This window comes from Antechinus flavipes, chromosome 4 (assembly GCF_016432865.1).
Source record: "Antechinus flavipes isolate AdamAnt ecotype Samford, QLD, Australia chromosome 4, AdamAnt_v2, whole genome shotgun sequence".
Lineage (NCBI taxonomy): Eukaryota > Metazoa > Chordata > Mammalia > Dasyuromorphia > Dasyuridae > Antechinus > Antechinus flavipes.
Window position 1 is genome coordinate 373,684,443 of NC_067401.1, and position 19,183 is coordinate 373,703,625.

At 34.1% G+C, this 19,183-nt stretch overlaps 1 protein-coding gene and 1 pseudogene across 2 annotated transcripts in view; one reads left to right on the forward strand and one right to left on the reverse strand.

Moving 5' to 3' along the window:
* Nucleotides 1–19,183, reverse strand: part of RPS6KC1 (ribosomal protein S6 kinase C1) — a 213,771-nt gene that overhangs the window by 58,498 nt on the left and 136,090 nt on the right. For both annotated transcript variants that reach the window (XM_051998401.1, XM_051998400.1), the window contains exons 10-11: nt 15,670–15,717; nt 12,386–12,518 (exon numbers count right to left, since the gene is read on the reverse strand). In XM_051998401.1, the coding sequence (XP_051854361.1) occupies nt 12,386–12,518; nt 15,670–15,717 (181 nt within the window). The remainder of the gene's footprint in view (nt 1–12,385; nt 12,519–15,669; nt 15,718–19,183) is intronic.
* Nucleotides 3,210–3,305, forward strand: LOC127563702 (uncharacterized; annotated as a pseudogene).

Genomic DNA, 19,183 nt, shown 5'->3' on the forward strand with positions numbered 1-19,183 from the left:
AACAACAGTGGAGCCACAGTTAGGATAACACAAGATTTAGCAGCTTCTACATTAAAGGAATTAGAATACAACATTCCGTAGAGCAATGGAGCTACAATTATAAATCTAAGAAACACCTACCCAGCAAATTGAATATAATCCTTCAGAGGAAAAGGTGGTCATTCAATGAAATAAAGAATTTCCAAACATTTGTGATGAAAAGACCAGAGCTAAATGGAAAATTTGATTTTCAAATACAGACTCTAGAGAGAATAAAGATATAATTAGGAAAGTGATATCACAAAGGATTTAATAAGGTTTATCTGTTTACATTCCTACATGGGAGGATGATACTTATAACTCATTAGAACTTTCTTATTATTATAGCAGTTAGACAGAGGGCACAGGTGTGAGTTGAATATGAAGGGATAATATCTTTTCAAAAAATGATGAAATTAAGGAGAGGGGAATGTACTGCGAGAAAGAAAAAGGGAAAAGTACAAAGGTGCAAATTATCTGCCATAAAAAAAAAAAGAGGCAAAAACAAATTCTAGAATGTATTATAAAGGAAAAGACAAAAAAAAAAAAAAAAACCTTTTGCAGTGTGGGGGAAGAGAGGGAAGAGAAGGTGAGAGACTGAACCTTATTCTCGAGAGAATGGTCTCAAAGAGGAAATTACATATATACTCAATAGGGGTATAGAAATCTATCTTATTCTGCAGGAAAATAGTAGGGGAATGGAATATGGGAAGCGGGGAGGATGATAAGAGGGAGGGCATATTTGGGGAGCAAGTGCTAAGTAGCAAAACATTTGAGGAGGGACGGGGTAAAATGAAAGAGAATAAATGGGGGAAATTCAATTAGCAATAGTAATTGTAAAAAGAATTTCAAAGCAAGTTTCTCTGATAAGGCCTCATTTCTCAAGCATAAAGGGAACTGAGTTAAATTTATAAAAAAAATAAAAGAGCCATCCCCCAACTGACAAATAATCAAAAGATATGATCTGTACCCAAAGGGCTATAAATTCATGCATATCCTTTGACCTAACAACTGTACTTTGGGCATGAATACCAAAAAGATTTGGGGGGAAGGAGAAAGGAAAATAACTTATGTACAAAAAAGTATTCATAGCAATTTTCTTTTCAGGACAAAATAATTGAAAATTGAGAGGATGCAATCAATTGGGGAATGCTCAATAAACTGTGGTCTGTGTTTATGATGAAATATTATTGTAGATGAGAAGGATTCTCTCGGGAAAACAAACAAACAAACTTAGAAGTCCTCCATGAACTCAAATGAAACAAAATGTGCTATATACAAAATAATAGTGATGTTCTGGGATGACCAGCATTGAATAGCTTTGCTGTTTTCAATAGTACAACCATCCACTACTACTCTGAAAGACTTTGATGAAAAATCCTATCCATGCCCAAAGAAGGAACTGATAGTGTCTGAATACAGACTGAAGCATTCTCTCTTTCTATTTTTTTTAACTTAATTTTTCTTGAAGGTTTTTATTTTCATTAGGGTGGGAGATCCATGATTTTTTCCCTCACAACTTGACTTTTATGGAAATATTTTTGCATAACTTCAAAAGTGGTTTCTTAATTGTGGATAGGCTAAAGGAGAGAACCTACAACTCAAAAAATTTTTAAAGTAAATGTAAATTTTTTTGTTTTGAATTTAATGGGGAAAATATTAAATAAAGTAAAATAAAGTTATAATTTTTTAAAAATTGTTATCTCTTATACTGGTAGCCCCTAGAATACTTCCAGCATAGCTATAGCTGTTTGTTTTCTTTGGGCCTCACAAATTAACTTGGCACTGTCCCCAAAAGATAAGCCATCTGTCCTAGTCTGTCCTTGTGAAATTAAGGGAGTTTTTAATCTCTTCCAAGGAGACGGCTAGACTGGTAGTTTTGATCCTCTAGCAAAGATTACAAGATGCATATGGGTCTCATAAAACAATTAATATTCTTTCATTGTCAGAGAGTGGCATGATTAGCCTCACCTGAATGCCAGCCCACCTTTCTTGGTATAACCAATCATAATGTCTCCCAAAACTTCTTCTTTGTTGGGTCAATAAAAAGTGTCCTCTCCTTCTCATTTGGATCACTGGCTTTACTGAGATTGCCAGTCTAATCTGCTTTGTTAACAGTTTATGAATCAGTGTTAATTAACTGATTTTGCTCAGAGCCCTGTACCTCAATTTACCTTGCCACAAAGGTGTAGTAAGATGGGTAGTATAAATATTATTAATTTACATTTTACAAATTGTGGTATATGAATGTTATGGAATATTATTGTTCTGTAAGAAATGACCAGCAGGATGAATACAGAGAGGACTGGCGAGACTTACATGAACTGATGCTAAGTGAAATGAGCAGAACCAGGAGATCATTATACACTTCGACAACGATATTGTATGAGGACATATTTTGATGGAAGTGGATTTCTTTGACAAAGAGACCTAACTAAGTTTCAATTGATAAATGACAGACAAAAGCAGCACACCCAAAGAACGAACACTGGGAAACGAATGTGAACTATCTGCATTTTTGTTTTTCTTCCCGGGTTATTTATACCTTCTGAATCCAATTCTCCCTATGCAACAAGAGAACTGTTCGGTTCTGCAAACATATATTGTATCTAGGATATACTGCAACATATCCAACATATAAAGGACTGCTTGCCATCTAGGGGAGGGGGTGGAGGGAGGGAGGGGAAAAAAAAATCGGAAAAGAAATGAGTGCAAGGGATAATGTTGTCAATATAAAGTAATCATTAAATAAAAAATAAAAATATAAAAAAAAAATTTACATTTTACAGATGATGAATCAGAGGTTCCTAAAGGATAACTATCTTTCTCATGGTCACAGCACTAATAAGAATCAAAGTTAGGATTCAAATCAAGGAAGAATTCCTGAATCTAAGATTCAATTATTTCATACTACCATACTAATATAAAAGGAGAAAATTTTCACTGGAAAGAATATCACTTTATATAGTTTTAAATGAAAAAGTAATATGAAGTGAATGGAAATAACAAAAGATAGTAAAAGGATGAAACCTCTCAATTCCTATTTTGCTTTTGAAATCTCTTGAAACTGAAGTTCAACATTAACAGGAAGTGAAAATTTAAGTGATATAAAGGATATGGACCAGCAGTACCTTGCTTCCCTCAGTGAATTTGACGTCACCAGGCCTGGACAAAATATATGCTAGAGTACTATCGCTTCTCGGCCTTTTGGCTAAGATCAAGTGTAGTATCTATATGCTAGAGTACTAAAAGAACTGGAAGAAGTGGTTTTTGAGTTGCTATTCATGATGTGGAAGAGTAGAGAATAGGAGAAATACTCCAGACTGGAAGGAGAAAATTTTGTCCCAATTATTTCAAAAAACAAGTTGAATCTACAAAGCATAGTGATTTTTTTATTCTTGGTAGAATTCTAGAATATGTTATAAAGGAAATGGCATATAGTATTAAAAAAGAAAATAATGATCACTGAAAGACAGCAGAGTTTCATCAAAAACAAATCATATCAGAATATCCTCAATACCTTTTCATGAAAAGGTAACTAAACTGCAGCCCAGGGGAAGATGTAAACAAATTATACTTTTATAGTAAAAAACATTTGACAAAATTTCTCACGCTGCTCTTATGAATGAGAGAGCTATGAAATCAATAACAATACAAGTAGATGGATTTGGAATTGGTTGAATTATGGGACTAAAAGAATAGCTATTGATGAGACAATGTCAGTTTGGAGAGCGGTTTCCATTGAGTGCCCCAGAAATCCTTTCGAAGCCTTGTGACATTTTGATATTTTTTCCAGGGACTAAAATAAGTCAGTCAATAAAATTTTATTAGGAATTTACTGTATATCAGGCACTGTGCTAAGCACCAGGGATAAAAGATTAAAAAAGTCCCTACTTCAAGGAAGTCACATTCTCACATGGAGATAATATGCAAGCAACTATGTAACAACATATATATAAGGTAAAATGGAGACAATCTCAAAGGGAAGGCACTAGCACTGAGGGGTCCAGAAAGAGATTCTTGCAGAAAGATCTGTGTTGAGACTTACAGAAAGCCAGGAGGCAGAGATGAAAAGAGGACACTGGGGGATGCTCTCCTTCATCAAGGGGGATAGAAAGTAAAAAGCCACGTAAGACAGGGAAATAGCTAGCAGGCTAGTGTCCCTGGATGGTAGAATTCATGAAAGAGAACTGGGGAGATAGTGAGGAATTAGATTGTAATAGGCTTTAAAAGCCAAACAGAGTTTGATTCTGGAGGAAAGTGAAAGTAGAGTTTTTTGAGTAGAAGAAGGACATGATCAGACTCACACCCTGGGAAGAACACTTAAGCAACTGGGATAAGGACATACTAGTGTGCAAAGAGACTTGAAACAAACAGGTTATTGAAACAATCCAGGAGTGAAGTAGGAGGATCTGACCCAAGCAGTAATCATGCCAGAGGAGAGAAGGGAATCTATGGTAACTGATGAGGACACGTAGAACAGAACAGTCTTCAGAGACACCATGGCTAGCTGGAACAACCTGGATGAAGAGCAAAGGAAACTGAGGAGTAGTTGAAGATTGAGCAAAAAAAAAAAAAAAAAAAAACACCCATTACATCTGGCAATTAATAGATCATTGGCAACTCTGGAAAAATCAGTTTCATTGAATAAAATCAGAAGCCAGTTGCAGAGACTTTAAAAGAGAAAGGAGAGAAAGTGATGATATGAGTGTAGAGAGCCTTGTCAAAGAGTTTAGCAACAAAGGGGAGCAAAGACATAAGACAGCATCTAATGGGTACAGACAAGTCAAGTGACAACCAAGAATATGGCCATGTTTACAGGCAGCACATAAGCAGGCAGTAATCAGGGAAAGAATGAAAATCAGTGAAAAGGTAGGAATGATAGCGGGGCAACATGCTGAAGAAGATAGGCTAAAATTAGATCAAAGGTGCACAAAAAATGTTTTTTCTTGGCAAAGAGCAGATCCACCCCTTCATGAGAAAGAAAGAGGTCAAAGAAGACAGAGTGGGGGGAAATATCTGAGGAAACTAGATGAGCAGGCAAAAAGAAAAGGGAGCTCTAGTTAGCTTCAATTTTTTCAGTAAATTATAAGGCAAAGTTCTCAACTGAAAAGGTGGAATGGGGAGGTGCTATATAAGATCTGAGGAGCAATAAAAACATTTGGAAAAGCAAATATGGTAAGTGGGATAGTGAATCAATTAGGGAAGGTCCAATTGAAATTATGTAACATAAATTTTTAGCAGAGCCAAGCAGCATAGTTGATGGTTTTTTCCAGCAGCACTTGAACAAAGGCAGCTGATGAGGAAAGTGATTTAAGAGGGTCCTTGGCAAGGAATGGTCAGCAAAGGAATAAAAAGATAAGGAAGAAAATACAGAAGATAAGTGTATAGTTAAACAGGCTCATCAAGGAGCTAAGATAAGACAAAGAAGAAGGGGCAGCCACTGAAAGAGCAATAGCCTGGAAAAGAACTAAAGGGTAGAGGGAATGGATGATGAAGAACATGCTTAGGAGTTACAAAGCAAAGGAAAGAATAAAAAAGGAAAGACTGTGAAAAAATGAGGGAACTTCAAAATTTATGAACATAAAAGTAGATGGAAGGAAAAGATCATGGGAAATGAGTAAACTAAGGAACTGAAAAGCAATGGTGGCAAAGGGAGAATCTAGAAGTGCCAATGTAAATTCTGCAGATAATCTGCTAATAGATATACACCCTAAGGAAGTCAATGACAAGAACAAAGAACTGAAATATTGCCAAATATTTATAACAGCACACTTTGTGACAACAAAGAATTTAAAATGAAGTGGATGCTGATTGATTAGGGAATGTGAAAAAACTATGTATATGACTTTCACAGTAAGAAATCACTTATATGAATAATTCAGAAAAACATAGGAAGATTTATATAAACTGATTCAATAAAGTACGCAGAACCAAAAACTAATAATGAAACTTACCTTCACCTTTATGGCATAATATATGACATATTACATATTTCATGTAAGATATAGGACAGAATATTCTATGTAAGATTAAGTTTAATCGTCATATTTCTAGCACTGTTTTCCTTTTCAAAAGGAAAGATTTGGACAAAAGCTTATGATTGTGACATAGAGAATAGGCATCAATAAAATGTGGTGTGTTTTTAATCTGCAGATGATACAAAACTTTGAGGAGATGACTAACATGGCAGATGACAAAACTCAGATCCAGGAAGATTCCACAGACCAGAATGATGTGTCAAATAAATTATGAGAAAATTTAACATAATAAATATAAAGTCAAAAATCAAATTCACAACCACAAGACAAAGGAAGCATTGTTATTGTACAATTGGCATGACGACCAAGTGGAAGATTTTGTGGATTACAAACTCAACATAGGTGATTAACACATATGATTTAGAGCCCGAGGCCAGTATTCAAATGCCAACTACATTGCTTTTTTACCTTTGTGATAAGTCAAAACCTCTCTGGGCTTCAATTCCTCATCTTTAAAATGACAGGGTTGAACTAGATATCCTCTTACAACTCTACATGAATGATCTATGAGCAAATTGTATAATAACATTTCAGTGTGCATTAAAAATGGCACATTATTCAGAACAAGGAACAAAATAGTTCAGCTGTACGTTGCTCTGGTCAGGTCATTTCTAATATCATATTTAGGAAAGGCAAGCTAGAATACAGAAAAGCAGGATAATGAGAAGCCTGGAGACAAGAAGCCACAGAAAGAATACTTCAAAAACTTAGGGTATTTAGCCTTGAAAAGAGAAGATTCAGGGTTGCTATGAAAACTGTCTTAAAGAATTTGAATGGGTTTCAAGTGGAAGAAAGATAGATATGTTCTGTTTGATTGCAAAAGGCATAATGGAACACAATGGGTTAAAGGTAAAAGAGGCAAACTTAATTTGATAGAAATGTTTCTTAGCAGTTAAATATATTCAAATGTGGAATTGGTTATTCAGGATGGACTAGGTCCTCAAGTAATAGCTAGGTAACCCCAGTTAAAAGATTCTGTAGAAGGGATTCTTCAAGTATGGATTGTATGAAGTGATCTTTGAGGGCTCTTACATGTCTTAAATTCTGTGATTCTTTGAACCTAAACATGAGACAACTATGAATAAATGTAAATTCTCAAAAGAGAAATAATATACATTTTTAAGCATAATATATGGCTAGATAAGACAAATGCCTGAATAGCAGGCAAAAAACCCAGACCCCAAATATCTACTCAGAAAAAACCTAAAATTCTCACCATATCAAATGATGATGAAGAAACTCAATAATAAACTGTAAAATGTTTTCTTCTACCCCAAAATATATATATATTTTTTAAAACAGCCAGAAGATACAGGCAATAGAAAAAGAAGTAATCAGTAAAACTATCACATAGGAATAATCCAAAAAGATTACAACCTACTAGTAGAAGAAATGGGCAAGAGATACAGAGAGCTTGCCAAGACTATTTGTCCTAAGGCAGCAAAAATGAATGGCTCTCAATTTGGAACTATGCCCAAAGGGCTATCAAACTGTGCATACCCTTTGATCTAGTAATGTCTCTACTAGGCTTGTATCCCAAAGAGATTATAAAAGAGGGAAAAGGATCCACATGTGCAAAAATGTTTGTAGCAGCCCTTTTTTGTAGTGGCAAGAAACTGGAAACTGAGGGGATGCCCCATCAATTGGAGAATTGCTGAATGAGTTATAGTATGTGAACAGAATATTATTGTTCTTAAAAAATAATAAGCAGCCTGATTTAAGAAAAGCCTAGAAAGACTTACATGAACTGATACTAAGTGAAGTGTACACAGCAAGAACATCATACACAGCAAGATTATGTGATGATCAACTGTGATGAATTTGACTCTTTTCAATGAGGTGATTTGTTGAATTTCCAAGAGACTTGTGATAGAAAGAGCCACCTGCATCCAGAAAAAGCTTATGGATCACAACATAGTATTTTCACCTTTGTTGTTGTTGTTTGCTTACTTGATTTTTAAAAATTTCTCTTTTTTTCCCCTTTTGAGCTGATTTTTCTCATGCAGCATGATAGATGTGAAAATATGTTTAGAAGAATTGCACATGTTTAACCTATACTGGATTATTTGCTGTCTAGGGAAGGAAGGGGAGTGGGGTAAAGGAGGGAGAAAATTTTGAAACATAAGGTTTTGCTTTGGGTGAATGCTGAAAACTATTTCTGAATGTATTTGGAAAAATAAAAAGCTGTTATTATAAAAAATACTCAAAGAACTTTAAAAAATATAATAGATGCCTCCCTACATTGTGGTAGAATACCTTAGAAGGAGAAGGGAGAAAAATAGAATTTATTTAAGAGGATATTTATCTATTAGAAAAAGCCTTACAAATGTGGTATATGATTTTAATAGAATTTTATTACATTGTAAAAAATGACAAGATTATTTCAAAAAATCTTAGGTAACACAAACTGATGCAGAATGTGATAAGGTAAAATTAACAGACAATTTATATAATTATATTTGAGAAACAATTTTAAGTAATTTAAAAATATGTAATTTTGAAATATGTAAGAAACTCTGATCATTGCAATGACCAACAATGTCTCTAGAGGATCTAGGATGAAGCAGGTCATTCAGTTCATAACAGAGAAGTAATGGGGCTCGAGCAGAATGAGACATACATTTTTGTATACATTTTGCTTAATTAAATTATACTCATGTATTACAATGCTTTTTCTGCCTTGGGATGGGAAGGGGGCAGACCAAGGTGCGTGTGTGTGTGTGTGTGTGTGTGTGTGTGTGTGTGTGTGTTTAGAGAAGGGATGAGAACTGCTGGAAGGCAGGGGTAAACAGTGATAGGAAAGCCAAAAAAGAGAAGTGCAATTGAAACATTTCCAAATATTCAAAGAAGAGAATTTCAAAATAAGAGATTCATAGTTTCACATAAAATCTTTTTGGGTTCTGCTGTTTATATGAAAGTGGCTTTTTTGTGTTCAAGTTCAGAATAAAATATTGAAACGAGAGTACTTGATGTAAGTAAAATAATGCTAATAAAAGATTATCTTAAAATATAAATCCTATAGGTTGTAAAATGGTTAGAGCAATGGACTTGGAATCAGAAAGATCTGAGCTCAAATATGGTCTCAGAAACTTAATTGTGTGATCTGGACAAGTCACATAAGATGTTTCCTCATTTCTAACATGGGGATTAATAATAGCACCTAACTCTTAAGAGTTGTTTTGAGAATAAAATGAGAAGATATTTGTAAAATGTTTTGCAAATCTTAGACATGCTATATAAATGCTAGCTATTGTTATATTAATCTTTTCACCAACATGATATCATTACATGATACATCTTTGAATCTTTGAATATAAATGAATAGATACGAGATACTTCAGAGATTTACAATTCAGACATGGATACTACCAAGGTGACAAAAGTACTACAAGAAACTGATTTTGTAAGCCTTAAAACACTATTTAAAGATGAGTTGTTATTATCAAGATGAGTAAGTTATTAAGTACCTTATGTATACAAGGGCCTATGTAAGGTAAGGTAAGGTAAGGAAAGGTGAGGTGAGAAAGACACAATGTTTAGCTAGTTTTCCCTTATAGAATTTATATTCTCGTGAGAAGATAATGCACAAAAGTAGATACAGATAACATAAGATATTTCATAACACAATAATAGACAGGGTGATGAGAAACAAAGTATTAGGTGAGATCCAAAGAGAAAGATCATTAACAATTAGTAGGATCAGAAAAGGTTTCATGGAAGAAATAAAGATATGATTTAATATGCAGTTCTCTTTTTTCTCTTTAAAATAGTATTTACTGACATTTGTCAACTTCATAATAATAAAAAGGAAATTTTAAAAGATATAAGAATTCAACAGGTGAAGCACTATAAGAAGGTATTTTAGGCAGGTGAAACAGGGTGAGCAATGAACCCAGGGATGAAAGAGTATAGGGAATGCTGAGAGAAACAAAGCATAGTCCAATTTCCAAACTTGAGCACATCAGAATTAATTTTTTTTTTAATTTTCATGAATGGAAAAAAATGATAAAGATAATCAAAAATAATATTAATCTCAAATTCATTTCTATTTGGGTACCAGATACATTATGTGTTTTTCTAATTGTTTCTATATATAAATTAATAAAAATCAACTTGTATTTCTTGAAATCAGTAAACTCTCTGAGTTTACTGGGAGGGAGGGAGGCACAAAATGGGGAAGGAACAGTGTTCTAAATAAAAACAAGCAGAGAGAAAAACACAATTTAAAATGTTCCATTCTAATGGAGAAAGATAACATGGATTTTTAGAGCTAGAGAAAATCAGGACCAAAAGATAATTAAGGCAGGCCAACCTGGGCCCTTCCATAAAATGGAAGTTTTAAAAGTTATTCAATAATGGGAGAAAAGCTGGGATGGGGGTGGGATGGAGGCAGAGTAGATTATGAGGGTGTCCAAAAGAAACCAGGAGTAGATACTTGCCACAGATAGCAAAAAACTTCAAACTACATGAAAGCCCATCAATTGAGGACTGAACAACTGTAATACTATATTATTGCACCACATGCAATAATGTATATAGGGAATTCAGAGAAACTTAGAAAGATTTGTATGAACTGAAGCATGGCAAAGAAATTAGAGCCCATAGAACAATATACACAATAACTTTAATGATATAAATTAAAATAGCAATAAAATGTTAACCAAACTCAGATTAATTTTAATAGCCAATCTTTGTTCAAAGGAAAAAAATGACAGAACACATTTCCCTGGTGGCATGCAGATCCACAAAGTTGCATGTACAATCAGATAGAGTAACAGTATTAGTCAGATTTTGCCTATTTTATTTAGTTACAAGAAAGGGTTTAAGAGGGTAAGGAAATATATTACAAATAAACGAATATAAAAAAACAAAATGTATTAGGTAAAATACATATATCCATATACACACATATATACACAGATGCATAAATATATGTGCATGTATATATGTGTGTGTATATATGTTTGTATGTATTTTCCACAGATAATCCACAAAGTGAATAATCCACAAATAGGTAATGGAAGATTGACTATAATTACATTCATCTTGGTGACCTTGTTCTAAATTATTATGGATTACCATTATGCAAGTTATTTTGTTCCACACCAGAGGTGGCTGTATTTTGCTATCAGATGACATGACCTCTAATTCAATAATGACTGTAATGCACTGGTATTCTCAGATAAAAGCTGTCTATAATGTCTGAACAAAGGTGAATTAGTTATCCAATTCACACACGCAATTAACTCTCTTAATACCTAAGAGACCATGGAGCCCCTTCTGAATTTACTATTAATACTGCATATGGAGGTCTTTCCTCCATCTGTAGTTATCCTGTGTTACACTTCATAATAAACAATATTAATAGTTTATTACCCCTATCAAAAATCTTACATTGGTTATCACAAGAAATCTCATTGCAAGATTAATCCATCATTGAAAAATATATATCTTATTTAAAATGTTATACCTATTAGAAAAGCCCCCAAACTTTTTATTCCCAATAAGGTAAATAAGGAAAAAAGCCACCACACAAGATTAGAAACTATTAGAGTATCCTTTGGCTATTTTAAGAAAACATCTCAAGAATAAATAGTTACTAGCTGAATTTAAATTTTTTTCCATATTCATTTACACTGCCCCCTCCCCCCCAAAAAAAAACAGAATAATTACTTATACTATAGTGTTAAAGGGCAAAAAAAAAAAATCAAAACATAATTTTTTTACTTGCCACCTGTTCCCTCTACTAAAAGCTGAAATTTCATAAATAGTTAGAAGGCAAAACAATGTGCTTCTGCTTTGAACCCATATGTGACGCCACTGGCTGTATTAATAAAAATCCAGATTAAAATAACTAGGTAATGTCAAGTGTTAGGCAAATATCCTTGCCTTTTAAAACAGGAGGTAATTAATTAATTCTTTGGGGAACGCTTTTCATTTTAGCCACCTAACATTAATATGTCTTCTTGGCAAAGATGAGAGAACAGAATAAAATGCCAAAAATCAAAACTGGTTCTCTTAATATTTACTTAATGCTGTTCTTTGGCTCTATTTGTTTCTGTGGAAAGTTAAAGAGTAAAGTACTTTTTTTTTAAAAGACCATTACTATAGTTTGAACAAGATACTCTGTTCTTCTGGATTTTTCATCCCTTTTAAATAACTTCCCTCACTGAAAGGCAAGATCTCTTCTATTTCTGTGCTACAAGAAAAACTACAACACAACTGGTAGGTAAAATCAATGTGAGGGGGACATTCATATTAGTGTGAATGGAAAGTTAAAAAGTTGATATTCTTTACTGTGCAAACAATTTAAATCAGAGACCAACCTTCTGCATGCTGCAGAACCAGAAATACAGACTCCTCAGAGATGATGTACTTGTGCAGACACACCATGTTGGGCACACAGCGGGGGATGATGGTCTTTCTGCTCCTGCTGTAGTCACTGCTTTTCCTTAGACCCTGACAGAGAACAAAAAGGTCAGTTGTACCCTCAGCTGCCTTTCGAGCCTGCTGTGCTCTGTGTTTATCAACCAAACTAATCTATCCGAGTTACTCTAGGCTTCAGAGAAACCACTCATCTGCTGCTCTATGCCCCTCGGTCCCTGGAGGCTCTGCTGATGGCATCTGGCATGAATCCAGAGAACAGAAGATGGCACAAAGCTGCCATTAAAATCAATTACGTGGGTCAGTGTTTTTATTAGAGTCTCTCTCAAACTAAGTCATCAGGATGACACTCTGAGTTATTTCCCTATGACCTTTTCTTAAATTTTATTTTATGTATACACTTATATATGTATATTTAAAACAAAAGGCATTGTTACACAAATCCAAATTCTAGGGACAAAAGAAGCACTCCCACACCAAGCTGGTGAATTTCAAATTCTATTATTTCCAGAATCAATGAGGATCCTTCAAGGGAACAATTAAGTGTTTTCTAAAGAAGAAGGTGTGTCCATTTTCAGGAGGTCACATCCTGAATAAAAACTGCTTGAAAAACCTTCAGCAATAAGCAAATCATGTCCTCCCCAACCCCCCAAAATAAATGTTTCAGTATTTGTCAGTATGACCTGCCATACTGATAAGCCAAATGGAAAGTAGCTGGAAAAGGAAATAAAAAGTTAATCTATTCAATTTCTAGATGCAATGGAAATGCTTAAATGAAATATATTTTTAGAGATGTATTGTCACTATCCATTTCAAATACCACTTCTAAATTACAAATGGAAGGTTTTCTTAACCTGCCTTTGGTTATAAATTCAGGTAAAAATATAATAAAAATTGAATTTACAGTGTTGGCATCAAAAAAAAAAAAAAAAAAAAAAAGAACTGAGGGTCAGAACTATAGATAACAAGCTCCCAAATGACTACAGGAAAGATTTTGAAAATATATAAATTTTATTTTAGCTTTCATTGGCAATATAATGTGTTCATACTCATACACATATATATTTATACACACACATACAAAGAAAACGAAAAAGGAGTATACAAAATTTTTTTGAGTGATTCTAAATTCCTGCTAGTCTGTAAACTTCAGTTTTCTACCAACTACCAACCCTCAAAGGTTGTGACTGAAACATTTTTAACCACATTATCTCTGTTCTTCTTTTAGCTCCTATTCTGAGTATATGGCATTAATTTATTATTATCTTTTAATTCATGATTGTAGTCAATGTACATATTGTTCCTCTGCTTTCTTCATTCTACATCATTTCATATATCTTCATATATTTCTTATAATTTTTCATATCTGTCATTTCTTATGCCTCCCAATATTCCATTATGTTTCTATATATAATTTATTATAGGAACAATTTAAACCACAGCATATTTGGGCCCTTAAGAATTATAATCATGATCACAAATTAAATTTTGTATGATTCTCATCGATAAGAGAGGCAGTTTCAAAGCCAGGAAGACCTGAGTTCAAATAGTTCTTCTGACATATACTGTCTACATACTTGACTTACTAGGCAAGTCATTTAACTCTTTAGGGTACCAAAGACTTCAAAGAAGCTAAATTTCCTTGCATTAGTAGGGAGAATTTTCTCATTTAGAAGATCCCTCCACAATATATTCACAAATCTAGTCCCAATCTTAGGCCTTATCCCTTACAAATCCTGTATAACTCTTTCTATGGAAGGAAATCAAGAAAGGAAAGTGAATTAAAACTATAAACTGTGTTCTATTAATTGAATATAGTATTGCACAAGTATCATTTAACTTTGATTCTGCAGCTCAACCCTAAGACCAATCTACAAGCTAGAGCAAAGCTAACAAGATGAATTACATTAGCATTAAATGTAATGTTTTATGTTTGGGTTCAAAAAATCGACTGCACAAGTATAAAATAGAGGAAGAACTAAGTAAACAGTAGTTGGGCTAAAAAAAAACTTTTTTTAAAAAAGATTCAAGTGTGTGGGAAAGTGTTAGACTCCCTTCCCCAAATTAACTAATTAGAGACATCTTCGGGTACAAAGAGAAAGCATTTATTCAGTCCCTGTAGGGAGAGGCCCAGACATACCTGGGAGCCATCCCAACTCCCACCAGCGGCAAGTAGTAGCTGGTTAAATAGCAAAAGACCCAAGCCTTTTCACTGGACAGACTAAAAGGAAGTAACATCATTGACCAATGGTCCCCAATGTTTTCTGCTTCTTGTGGATCATATCACTTCCTTAGGATCTGGCCTTTAGAGACCTCTAGCCTTGAGATCATGTAATTTCCTGCAACCTGGAGCCCCAGGCCTGATTTTCTGGCTTTAAAGATCTCTGGGACTAGGGATCACGTGACTTAGGCCTAGACTCAGACCTGAGAAAACTTCATCCTGTCAGTCCCATTCACAAGTGAGCAACGGCAAGATGATTCATCAGTAGGCTATGGCAAACCAAAAACATTTGCACAACTATAAGTTGCATGTTGTCTCAGACAAGGAGAAACAGGGCCTGCTTCATAGCACATCAGGAGTTTATATTTATTTCTGATTTTCACAATTTATAAAAGACACTGGTAAACGAGAGAAAAATCAAAATGGTGACATGCCAGATGGGGAATGTTGGAAGATCCAAGAAAACAAACATAAGAAAAAAGTATAGTAGAGGCATGATAAATGTCTTCAAATATTTAAAGGATTGTCACATGGTAGAAGAAAGATCTATTCTGTGGCAGAATTTGGAGTTATGTATAAAAGCTGCAAGAAGGCAAATGTAGACTTGATGTTTGGAAACATTTCCCAACAATTAGGGTAGGAAAAAACTATCTCAAGAATTAGCAGGTTCCTTTTATACCAAGTGGAGATCTTTGAGAAACCTTAGCATGGCTACTTGGTGGGAAAATTGTAGAGGATTCTTGTTTAGATACAGGTTGGATTTGATGGCCCTCCGAGGTTCCTTTCAAATGGGTGACATTGTGCCCTACTGTCACATAAAATTAGGTACAGGAAACATCTAGTTATCTGGAGAGAGGTTATTAAAAATAAACTACAAAAAAGAAAACAAATGTAGAAAATAAAAGTATACAAAATATTCAGAATATTGAAAATATAGCTTTTTCCTTCTGAAGTATTTCTTCCTTTCAATTTTTTAATCCGGCAAAACACAATAATTTTACTTACTTTTAAAATGAATGTCTGTTGTGTCCTTGTGTCCATTACAAGTAAAACCTACAGAAGGATTAATTTAAAAAAAAAGAAAACAAAAGAAATATTAATATTTTCTCTACTGAGATTAAATATCACTGAACAGAATTTTCAAAAAACAACCAGAAAATGTGTAGTTAAATTCTGAATAGCCACGCCAGTCCTACTAACCCAAAACCTAACCCTATGCAAACAAATGTTTGTTTTGACACCACTAAAGATGCATTACAATTTTTAATATATTTTAGATACATTGCCTAGTATGTAGAGGACTGCAGATAATGGAGGAATTCTGGGTAAAGTATAAGACCATTCAGTCCTTAAATGCCTTGGTATGATTATATCATTACAGCACACTAAGTATGTGCCAACTAGAGAATCATTATATCCTCACATCACACTGAGCAAGTGCTAACTATAAGCACCCTGCTATTGATATGTAAATACATTGCTTTACTGTAGAACACAGGTGGTCATGCCCTCCTTGACTTCTCAGGAAGGGTAAGAACACCAAAAGGAGGTGGGTTGCCAAACCAGATATTGTCAGCAGATTCCTTCTGGGTTGAAGGATCTTATACCTTACCCAGAGTTCCCTCAGTATCTGCAAGGACTTTTGTTTTTGTTTAAACTTTCAAGGCTAATTTTTTTAAAAATCAATTTTACACAGGATTTTTCTTCTTTTTCATAGAATGTATAATGGACTGATTAAGCAATCACAGAACATATTCAATAGTTTATTTTTTGTTTTATTGATGTTTTGTTTTATATTATAAACATTTATAGATTATTCATCACTATGTGAGAAGTCCCTTGTTATCAAAATAAACAAAACTAACACAACAGTTATCTAAAAGCTTATGCAATATTCCATATCTGTAGCACCCCTCAATTTTTCTATGCTTATATGAAAGTGTATATAACATTCCATATCTATAGCACCTTTCTATTTTTAATTGCTTTTTAATTAAAATTAAGGCATTTTCTCTCCTTCCCAACCCCACTTTGTTGGGGAGAAAGAGAAAGAGAAAAGAAAAACAATTCCTCTTAATACATATGCAGAGTCAAGCAAAACAAATTCACTCATGGGAGGTTACTCTGTCAGGAGATTAATGGTATTTTATTCAATGAATCATTAAATAATGACTGACCAGAAATTTATAACCTAAGAGTTAGAAGCATTCTTAAACATCATGTAATCAAATCTCTTATCCTTTACATGAATTCCTTTCAAATTATGGTCTTAGTATTCTAACCTATTAAATGCTACTCATTGGGTCATATATTAGATACTATCTAGAATCTAATTTCTGAAACAACTCATCGATGAATGAGCATAATTCTGGATATGTATCTTTAATTTAGAATTTTACTTGGTAATGCCTATAAATTAAGAAGAATTATTTTTGTGAATGACATAATACTTTAACTTATTAACAACTCTCAATAATTTAAATGCAGAATGTTCTAATAAGCAAGCTTCTAACTTATTCTAATGATCTACTATTATCAAGCAACCTGGAATAGATTGTGTAATGGGAAAAGTGGGGGGAAAGGGGCATAAAAGGGGTGGATGAAGAAAAGACAGAGAATGGATAAGAATAGGGTAGCAGAAATAAGAAGCAGAGAAATAACACCATATTTTGGGGGAAGAGGGAAGAAAAAAACAAGTTGAGCAGAGAGTGGTTACATAAATACTAAGTTTTGGAGAAGACTAGTGCCAGTTACCCTCGGGCAATTAAATTAAGCCAACTGAAATAACAGTCATTTAGTCAACAAATACCTAATAAGTGTCTATATGCATAATATTATGAATGATACAAAGAAATATTAGACATGAACCTTGATCTTCAAGATCTTACAATCACCATACAAAGACAAAACCATGGACCTAAGACATTCCTAAAGGAAAAAGAAAAAAAAGGTAAAATAATGATATCAAGAAGCATATTCTTAAATGCCAAATGGCTGGTACCAGCAAAAGGTCCTGCTGAGTCCAATAAGAGGGGATTCTGAAGACATACCACAAGGAAAAACAAGATGAGCAAAGGCAAGGAGCAAAACTGAACCAGATGTGTACGTATAAATAGCAATAATAAATATATATTTTCTATTATTATCATATAATATATATAATTAGCAATAATAATTAATATGTGACCGGGGCACAAGGTTTGTTTGGGATATAATGAGGTTGGGGGAGGAGGGAGTCAGAGCCAAGATGGCAGTGAGAAGACAGGATATTTCCCGAGCTCCGCATAGTTTTGCTCACAATCATGCCTCTGAACGGATTTTGGAGTGACGGAACCCATAAACATTTGGAATGTAATAATTTTGCAGCTTAAGATATCTTAGAAGGACTTCAGGAAAGGTCCGTCTCATTTGGGGAGGAGAAAATACAACCCACTGCAGGCATATCACTGAGCTGTTGGCCCAGCACAGGGAATCTTGCTGGAAGTTCTTAGCCAAAGCAGTGTTGGCTACTCTGTCCTGGTTCAGAAGGCCAGTGGCTCAGAAGGCCAAGCAACCACAGAAGGCAAATTGTGAACCCCTGAACCCAGCGTAACAGGCAGGATTTGGCCAAGCCAAACCAGCACAGTAGGAAAGCCTGTCCTAGAACAGTCAGTGACAGGCCCCCGACCCCCTGCAAAAGAAGCTTGGCACAATCTCCCCTGTGTCCTAGGAGCAGAACTCACTGTTAAAAAATTAACAAACCAAAAAAAAAAAAAAAAAAAAAAGAGCCCTGAACACTGAGAGGCACTAAAGAGACAGGGAAGAACAGAACATAAACCTAGAAGAGGACAGCAATAGCAAATTGACTACAAGTGAAGTCTTTTCTTTAAAAATAAATTTGATCAAATGGAAAAAAAAATACATTAAAGAAAACAACTTCTTAAAAAAATAAATTTGGCAAAATGGAAAAAGAAAACAACTTCTTAAAAAATAGAATTAGCAAAATGGGGAAAAAAAAAAAGTCCACTGAACAACACAACTTTAAAAGTACAACTGGCCAAATGCAAAAGGAGGTTAAAAAAACTAACCAAAAAAAAAAAATCACTGAAAATTAGAACCTGGGCAAATGGAAATGAATGACTCAATGAGAAAGCAAGAATCAGTCAAACAAAAATTTTAAAAATGAAAAAAAATGGGATATAATGAAGTTGGAAAGATAGACTAAGCCCATATTACACAAGGCTATGAATACCAGTCTAAACCATTTGGACCATCATGGAAGGTAAGAACTAAAACACAGTTATTTTAGGAAAATAATTTGACTATGGCAAATAAAATGCAAAAGATAAGGAAGCATGCTTAGAAAGCTATTACAATAATCTAAAAAGCAAAATCATAGTGTAAAATCGGTGGAAATGAAGACAAAATGATAAATACAAAAGATTTCACCAAGAAAAAAAACAGAGCTTAATTGATTGAAAAGGATAGAGTAAGGGAGAGGAGAAGTCAAATATGACACCAAAGTTTTAAGTCTAGATGA